Below are 9,839 nucleotides of genomic sequence, written 5' to 3'. Positions count from 1 at the left end.
CCTTCACCAGTCTTACACACTGCTTTTGGATAACTTAATGCCACTCCTGGTGCAAACATTCAAGCAGTTCAGCTTGGTTTGATATCTTGTGATCATCCATGTTTCTCTTGATTATATTTCATATGTTTTTTATTTGGTAAAATCAAAGAAACTCATAATTTTTTAATGGTCTCTTATTTTTTCCAGAGCTGTAGTTAAAGCCAGTGTGAAATGGTCTTGGGGTGTAATGAAACATGATAACAAGTACAAACTTTTGCCATTCACCCCCCATCATTCTGAAAAACAGCGCTTTTAGCTGATGCTCCCAACAGCCTTACAATAGTGATAGTTTGAACATAGTCTTCCATATGTGGTACTAAAATTCGATATGTGTCTGATCAGCAGCAGTGCAACTCAATCTGAACAGGCAGGACAGAATTCATGTCACTTTTGTCAGTCCAATACGAAATTTGTCAAATTTGTAAATGCGTCCAAATTATAAATGTCCAAATTTACAAAACAATATCGTTTTTTGGATTACAGACCTTGAATAATTTTGCAATGTACTATAATTCACATGCTTTGCTTCACTATAAAATGCATATAAGTTTCTTGGACCAGATAATTAGATTATCTCATTATAAATTGTTCTTAAAAAAAGTAGATTCAGTCATTTGTAACTGTCATTTAATCTAATCCTGATTTAAAATTTTAGTGTCATATGATTTTGCCTCAAACTCTGAAATGTGGTCAGTGGCACATAAAAACTATGTAAAATAACTTTTCCCTGTCTTAAAGACTTTTAAATAAAATACTTTTCCAAGCTCCAAAAAATGCCCAATTTGATTTCATTGTTTTGTGATGTAATAAAATCTTATTAATTTACTTAAAGCCACTTATTCAGTCTAAAGCAGTTTCATTTCATCCACTTCAAATACCCCAGCTGGCACACAACCGACCTTCAACGTCGAAATACGGTTGAAATATGACTAAAGTAATGTATGTTGTTGTTTCAACATTGAAACAAGGTTGAATCAACATTTAATGTTCAATGGTTGTGCTAATGTTAAAATTTTAACGTTGAATCAACATATTAATGTTCAATGGTTGTGCTAACGTTGAAATTTTACCATAATGGCCTTAACCTTCAGCCTTTTGAATCAGCGTTTTACATTTCATCACCATATAATTTCTAAAACGTGTTTTACTTCTATTTGCAGTAACTGCTTTTTTAATTTAACATCATGTTCATGTTCTAATAGTTTTACTGTTTTAATGTTTTTGAGATCAGATTGGTAGTGGTGGGTAACTTTCGTTACACTTAGCTTTACTACAGTGATGTAAGTTTATTGTTTACTAACCATAGGAATTTCTAATTTTAGTCAGCTGTGGTTTATTAAAGGTTAAACATATGACGTTGAAACAACGTGGCCATATCAACGTTGAATCACTTTTCAAAATTAACAGTTGATTCAACCAAAACATCTACGTCGATCAACGTTGATTCAACGTTTACTTAACGTTGAAATGCCAGCTGGTTACATAAAGTGTAGAATATGGGTTCTCAAAAATAAAATTTCGGGAATTTCAGTTATTTTTTTCTATTAGTGTGCCAGTAGATGGCAGCAAAGCGTATTCGGTTGTCACATTATAATCAATCAGGTCAGCAGCAAGTTCACTAATCTTTTTTTTTTAACCAGTGCATACAATATAAAATACGAAATGATATTTGTATATAATTTTGTATACTTTTTTTATATTATATAAACAATAACATTATGAACTTAAAATGACTATAGATGAAAATGCTTTGATATTATTGTGTAGTTTTATTTATTATTTTCATATTTTTCCATATCCCATAGTGCCACTCAGGTGGTTAAAGGTCACTGTAAATGAAAATTCACTAATCTATTTTAACAATGCTGAAAATAATAGTTTATCCTTTATGGTTTATCCTTTATCCTTAGCCTTTTGGAGATCAGCCTTAAATACCTAAAAGTGACAGTGTGTGTATTTTGAGGATTTTGAGATATCTCTGTTGAGAAGCATGGGGTACAGTAATTGGATATCTCATAGGAAGACCTTCCAGAGACCATAGTATTAGAATTAATTAGAACAGTATAATAATTATATTTGCTTTGCAGGAAAGGTGGCAGAAGCACATTTAGGCCATTTATCAGAATGTTTTGTAACCTCCTCACTCAGGAATAGTAATGTTATTAAACTAAAAGAAAAATCTTAGGGCCTATAATATATATATAATATATATAATATATATTTTTGGGGCCCAAACTTATACTGTAGAGCTAGCTTGCTATGTCTGCTTTCAGGTTAAAAGTCTAAATCAAGAGATGCAAACATGAAAACAGAAGACTCGTTGAATGTATGGCCTACATTTGAGTCAGTCTAAAATGAATCACCTCGGATTAAATCTAGATAAATATCTGAACACAAACAGGGGCCGCTTGATGATAAACCTGAACTGAACAAGCATATTAAGTTATCTTACGAGCTGTGAGGGGGCTTTTATTTTAAAGCCTGAATGTAAGTTTTCGAGGGGAAGTCGCTGCTGAGGCTGGACTGATTCACGGTCCCCTCTTGAACGCAAACAACAGCGCTGTCCGTCCGGTCGCTGCAGTCAGCTTAGTGGCCGCCCAACACGACAGTCGCTTCTGCAGCTCACGCGTTTAACTCGGCGGTCCTGGGGCAGGGACTAACCCTCACTGCTCCTGACATTATTAAACACCACCAGCGGGTATTTTGGAGTCAGCCGGTCTGCTAGCTAGCTGTAAGGACGCTGGTTAGCAGGTGGTTAAGTATGGTTTTCAGGGAGCGCAGTCGGGGTGCTGTGCCACTGGAGGCATCAATATGACGGTTTTGCTCGGCGATTATTAACTAGTTAGCTGGCTAGCTAACTTGGTCGCTCCTGTCTACTGCTTACCGGACTGTCAGGAAGCAGCCTCGATTACAAGTATTGTTGCATATAATGTGGAGACTGATTACACGGATTATTCGTCGGAACATCGAGGTTGTGAGCTCCCGTTAACGTTAGTTATTCGCCCGTCACAGACCGAACTAGCTTCAACTTTTTTTTACAAACATACAAACATCTGGAGAACTACTGGGTTGACTAGTGGATTTAATTTAGGCGTCCAGATTTATAGCTATGTTGACAAACTGCCGTCTTCATTAGCTAGTTCATCACTGTGTTTGACTTGAACAGGGACCTATTGGATATTCCCAGCTACCTGGCCTAACTTGGAATCCTCGGACTCGATTTAGAGTATAGGTTACAATCTGAAGTGGCTAAAAAATCTGATTATTGTATTAACTTGGCTTTTTCGAACTAGTCTAGTTATCTAGTTGTTATTAGCTAATCTGGCTTGTTGGATTAACACACTACTTTTGTAATCTGTCTAATTTTCCTAATTTTATTACCAGTGCTCCTTAAAAAAAAACAAACGCTAAACGCTAGCGAACGCTAACCTAGCTAGGTTATCTTACCTGGTAGGTTACATTGAATTCTAACTGGCTAGCGTTATCTTAGCTAGGCTAGCTCTGTATTTTAGCAAGAGGGAAGCACACAGGTGTAACTGCACCATTTAAAACGTATCAATCGACCCCGCATCAATTTTACTAGCTAGCACAGCGAGCCAACTAGCTAATTATGACTTGACCAGCCAGATTCACCAGCCCTGCTGTGCTAGACTGCTAGCTAACTAGCGTTAATTAGCTGGCTAGCTACTTTAAAGTACAGCCGCCGCCGCTGCTATAGAAGTTAAAGCCGAGCTGGTGGTGCTGGACTTCGGACAGTTCTCCCACAGAAACATAGATGTACTATTCAATTGAATTTTGAGAGTCCCACTTTGAACGCGCAAAATGACGACGAGGACACCAGTCGTGGCGGTCAATGAGCATTCGAGTAACCAGGTAAGTTTTTATTAAATGTTTTGGTCCACAGTAAAAGTTGCTATCGCTAGCGAAGCTAAGCTAGCTACTTCCTTAACTTAACTACCTGTTAGCTCAACGGCTAACCGACACAAGTAGCAACTCTGGCTAGCGCGTTAGCAAACAAGTTGTTTTCTTTTTAACTTCTTTCAGATTCCAAGCATCTTGTGTCTCTCTACAGATACAAGTAGGCTAGCTTGATAAGTTAATTGTGATATATATTTTTTTTTTTACAGCTAAAGGGTTTGGTCAATTAATTTACTTATATTTCGTTGTGTTTAAATGTTAAGGTAGACTGGCTAGTTAACTAGCTTATGTTGCTACTTTCAAAATAGCTCCTGACGCCTGTCTAGGTAGGTGTTTACACAATCAGCTCGCTTAGAAAAATAAGCTAATCTAGGTTAGCCGGTTTTTAGGTGTTTGTGGTATTTGGCTTTAATTATGGATGTTACCTACGTTACATATATATATTTTAAAATAAGATAACAGTTCTCTAACAGCTCTCTAAAACACAAGATTAGCTCCTTCAGTAAAGTCCCTAACTACTGTTATACTGGCATATATTTCCTAAATAATGCATCCAAGTTTTTTTATCTTATCTTTTTGGATGAGACACTTTTTTATTTTAGAAGAATGAAGCTGAAATTTAGCAGGACGCTTCTTGTTAAATAATTTTGTATAAAAATATATTCATATAGAAAAAATATTTACTATTTGGAGGTTGTTTATATCTGAAGGCTGCTTTCATTCTTCAGCTAACTATATTCTGCATTTTTAAGGTAACAGCTTCTGTTTTACATTAAACATGAGTTTAGTCTGCAACTCATGTTTATCTGTAAGTGTGATTGTTATAGATTTACTGTGATTTGATGTGAGGTGTACCTTTCTTTCTACAAATATTTATTAATAAATACAACATTCAGATTTTAGGTTGTTCATTAAGTAATGTTATTTTAAAAAGCTGTAGTTCAAAACCATGTGTCGATTTCTAGTAAGTGTCTCGTGTAGAGTTTGCAGAAAAATGACTGACTGCATCAAGTGGGTTTGTTGGATAGGAAAACAGTGAGCCATAGCTTACCCACCCGCAGGAGAGATTCTAATGGGACAGAAATAGAGTTCAGGTTAGCTTGGAGCATCAAAGAAGCCTGTTTGCCTTTCACCATCAAGTTTCTCATTGTGTTTACAGCAAGAGTTACTAAGGGCTGTCATACAATTAGAAACATAGACAAGCCACAGACTCAATTTACACAGTAGAAATTCATGTACACACCTTTACCTTCTCTCTATTATATTATGTTATGTTGAATATGGTAGCAAATACATGTGATTAATTCTATTATTGGCATGCGTTGACATTGAGGATTTTTTTTGCCAAGTCTCACACTGGGGCTGAGGGATGTGATTATTATTATTTTTTTTTAACTTTAAACCACCTAATTTACATTTACCCAAGACTGTAATTAAACACACATTGTGACGTGCTATGTTATAGTAGTTTTTATCTTGTGTGTAATATTTTTCAATTAATCAATGTTTATAATACATTCCCTAGTCTAGATAACACTGTTGCTGATTGAAAATAAATGCTTTTAGCTTTTAATGCTTAAAAAGCTGTTTTGTCACACAGTGGTTACACATGTTTTGACTGATGCTTTAGACTTTTACAGTATATTTGATCAGCTGACTACAGTATCTATAGTGCCATACCAGATAACAGTGAATAGCTTAATTGTTTGATATTTGTGAACTTTAGCTTTACCCACTGAGAGTTTGTGCTATTGTTGCAGGTACAGGGCAGGTGGTGTTTCTCCTATTGATTTTGTACAGTGAAAAAAACTTTTGGACTCAAATCCCTTGTGGAAATTCCTTTGTGTCAGATTAGTGAGGGTCACACTGGGCATCTGCCAGTGTCTGTTGTGAGTTTCAGTTATTTGTTGCAGAATAGTTGCTGGTACTTATTTTGTGTCCCGATTCATAAAAAATACCAGGTAGTTTCAGACAATTTACCATGTTTTCTTATACCTGTCTATTTACTGGCAATATATCACTTCCAGATGTCTAGATGTTTAAGCTGTGGAATTCGTAATTACCCATTTTGTTTACAACTGTACTTGTCATTATTACCGTCCAGCAGCATTTAGTACTGCTTTCTCTTTAGATTAACATTGTGAGTGTTTCAGTTGTGCTGCATGGTCTCCATAAAAAACGACTTCTTTGGGTTTTATTACAGTATGTCTCCACTTGCCATTATACTTCAACACGTATAATTTATTTTATTGGAGTGAGCAGCTGCATGCTGCAGTGCATGGCTGGTCGTATTGCGTTGTGAAAATGTTCATGTAGTATGAGTTCAACTTTATGCAGCACTGCATCTTGGAAAGAGTAGGCTGATCACGCATGTACAACCCCTTATAGACAGTATAGATACCGGTTAAACGTGAAAGTCTGAAAACTGCAGCTTCTGTCTCACATTTATAGATCAGAATCAGTGATTAACAGTAAAAAGAAATCTTAAAACCACGACTTTGTACATCAAGGCTATTCTGTCACTTTTTTAGATTAAAAAACATCACATAGAAATCTGGCACTGTTGAATGCATTGACGAATGGTGCAAGTGGACTTGTAATGTTACTTACTGCACAATGACATTGGATTCATATTGTTATATATAGACTTATTCTTATAACAAAAGCTAGCAGCACCGGGCAGATGAAGTTATGTATGACCAATAATGTAATTCACAAGCTTGAAATCAAATATGAACATAAACCACTACCAGCTTGGTACTAGGATAATGTGATAAGCCTCATAGAGGAACTGAATTGTTACAAAAGGTTTAAGCGCTATTATTGATTACCAGTTTATTATTGCCTTTGTCTTATCTGTTCTGTATTGTTCTGGTTCACAAAGAAGTTTAGCTTTCAGTTTGTTGCTTAGCTTAGAAAAATAGATCTCTTCGTTAAAACAAAAAGGATTCAAAATAATGATTTTGGCTGGCATATACAATATTGTAACACATTCACACTGGTATGCTCTAAGGATGCTTTTGCTGATAAAACATGTGCAGACCTTTCTAGTGATGTCAGTTAATCTGTACCAGAAAAGAAGGAACTGCTTGATAATAATACTATGCTAATAACAAAATTCTCCTATTTGAGTAATATAGTGGGCAAAATCTTGTCTCAAATGCTAGGCTACTATACTACAAATACTACAAATACTAGTACAAATATATAAATATTATATTAATACTGATAGTTATTTGTGAACTTACAGAAATTCAACCGTTTTTGTAATTTTTTTGTGGGGGAAATACTCTGTCTAATGAAACCGGAGAACAGGAAATGGCTACCTCTGACCAGCACTGTCAAGAAATCTAAGACAATGAGATTCTCTCTAATGCACCATTTTACCATCACACCATTCTGAATGGCAACTGAATTGTTATTCATTTACACCTGCCAGAGTCTTTGACAATAGCCAGAAGTTAGGCGTCAGAGACTAGTTTGGTAATTCTTTATCAAAGCTGGTGCACTTCTGTCCTGAGTAACATTTCCAGTTAAGCTGGGTGTGGATTAAGAGGTGTCGTGTGTTTACATGTGTTTTTATAGAGACTGTTTTGTTTTAAGACATGTCCTCTCTGATGTCTGTTGCTGTGTTTTTGAATGAGAAATACCTTTTTAATCCTGTTGCAGTTTAAGGCAGATTTCTAGTACTACTGAAAGTCAAGAGGTGAGCAATATGCAAAGAATGTAATACCGAAGAATTGATAAGTCAACAGTGATGCAAGAGTTAAATATTATGCTTCCTTTTTAATGAAACAGTCCAGAATACGGTGCTGGTGTTTGAAACTAACTGGAAAGAATGTACACTATGCATCAGTTTTACACTGCACTTTAGTGAGTGAAGGTTGTCAGTTTGGCAAGTTGCCTTGGAAGATACTGTGCTGAATTCGGCCACTTTGCCACCTATGTGGGCCTGCATGTCATATTTATAAATACGGGTAAACGCTTACAATTACAGTAGATACCACAGTCGGAAAAGTATGCATGTGCAACCATGCTGCTTTGGTGCGTATATGTTAAAGGGATTTTGATACAGCTTTTTATATGTATATATGATATACTTTTTGGTACTTGGTCCGAAAGCCCAAACAACCTAGAAAAGTTTTTTCCACACAAAAAACGAATTGAACCACAATTTAGTAGATTTAGACCAAGATTTTCTATTAATCTGGATGAGGGTTGGCAGTAGACTTCACGTGTGCTACTTTGGTTTGGACCAAACTAAAGAGTCCAGTAGTTCAGACCAAACAAGATAGGTGAGAAATCACCTGTATTGTTTACACTGCTTCTGACATTACTATAGAAATGCTAAAATGTGCAGAACATTGAGTTCTTTAGAACCAGGCTTTGGGAACTACTCTTCTAGAAGTGCATACATGCATAACATCCACAATGGCAAGTTCACAATGAAGCATATTGTAGCATGCTGGGATAGTACCTATTGCGATAACAATGAATCATTATATTGCTTATGTAAACCTCTGAACCTGAGTGTCACTGCCAGATTATCAGTTGTTGCTGACATGCTCTGCTTGGACATCTGAAAAAGCTGCTTCAAGATGGTTATTGCCATCTTGAATGCATATGACATATAATATATTCCTAAGATACATGCAAATGTTCTCATGCTACATAAGTTGCTTTTGTTTTCAAAGCTATTGTCATATATCTGTACTGGTGTGTGTATATATATATATATATATTGATCTCGGTTTGTTCCCTCGTCACACACTAGAAAGCTAAGCTAAGCTAAGCTAACCTGCATACAGACTGAACCTTGCGTGAGGTCCCTGCTTCTTAGGGACAGGAACACAGTGGTGTTTTACGGATGAGGAGGAGGGGAAGGAGCCAAGGGGAGGGTTCAGCTGGTCTCTATTTGTGTTCTGGCTGCTACTGCCCAGCTCTGGAAATAGCTGTGGTGTGATATTAATACCCTGATAAACGACAAGCTGGCTCACACATCTCTTTTATTTACCCCTCCTGCTTATGCAAGTGTACCCATGTGCTTGCTTTCTCTCTTCTCAGATCTTGCTACTTTCTTGGGAGTGTATGGACCGATTTGATCAAATAACTAACTATTGTTAAAGAAATTAAGTACGAAGTGAGTTATCTGTTTCACAGGTTGTAACAGTTAATGTTGTCTTGTTGACTGCACTGCTGATTAGAATTGATCTGTATGGCTCCTTAAAAGAAATAAGGGTCCCTAGCACCACTGTGCCAAAGTTGTGTGTCTCAGCCAAGTTGTTTGTGCCTCTGTATGTGTGTGTGTAAGTCATATGTCATTGAGACCTGTTGGTACTGCTGTGGTCTATTTGGAAAGTCAGAATGTGAGACAAGAGGCGGCAGTGAGGCTGAAGTGTGCGGTGGGTGCGGGGAGGGTAAGTAACTGTTTTGAGCAACAGATCTCTATGGCAACAGGAAAGTTCTAAGAGCGACGCTGCTAAGCGAAGGTGAAATTCAGCTCTTCAGATTGCAGCAGTTCTGCCGTAACTGTTCAGTCTATAAAATGCTTTCCTTCCCCTCCTAGCTGCCCCCTGTGTATGTGCATAGTCTGCTGGTTTTATACACTGTCTTGCAGAGATATGTATTGGCAAGAGCTTGGCTTTACAATATGTATCACAATACAGGGGTTATGATTCATTGAATACACTGCATTGCAAATTATAAAAACCATAAATATACCATTTATATACCCCCCCCCCCCCCCCCCCCCCCAAATTTTCAAAACTACCATTTACGCCAGCAGACACAAAATCAGTAAAGCACAATAGTGATTTCCACTACATTGCTTTACTTTGCAGTACCGCTGTTCTGTCAACTTGTCAAAATTGCTACAAAAAACA

At 36.8% G+C, this 9,839-nt stretch overlaps 1 protein-coding gene across 12 annotated transcripts in view; it reads left to right on the top strand.

Annotated features, from left to right (window-relative positions):
• The first annotated feature begins 2,563 nt into the window (after positions 1-2,563).
• mark2a (MAP/microtubule affinity-regulating kinase 2a) overlaps positions 2,564-9,839 on the top strand; it is a 47,528-nt gene continuing 40,252 nt past the window's right edge. For 8 of the 12 annotated variants that reach the window (XM_015604580.3, XM_015604584.3, XM_015604587.3 and 5 more), the window contains exon 1: positions 2,564-3,912. In XM_015604580.3, coding sequence (XP_015460066.3) covers positions 3,862-3,912 — 51 coding nt within the window. In that variant the 5' untranslated portion in view covers positions 2,564-3,861. The remainder of the gene's footprint in view (positions 3,913-9,839) is intronic. The other 4 variants (XM_022676275.2, XM_015604585.3, XM_007244482.4 and 1 more) reach the window with 2 other exon arrangements.

This window comes from Astyanax mexicanus, chromosome 17, assembly GCF_023375975.1.
Source record: "Astyanax mexicanus isolate ESR-SI-001 chromosome 17, AstMex3_surface, whole genome shotgun sequence".
Lineage (NCBI taxonomy): Eukaryota > Metazoa > Chordata > Actinopteri > Characiformes > Acestrorhamphidae > Astyanax > Astyanax mexicanus.
The sequence above is the reverse complement of the archived record's forward strand: the minus strand, read 5'-3'. Positions and strand labels throughout refer to the sequence as shown.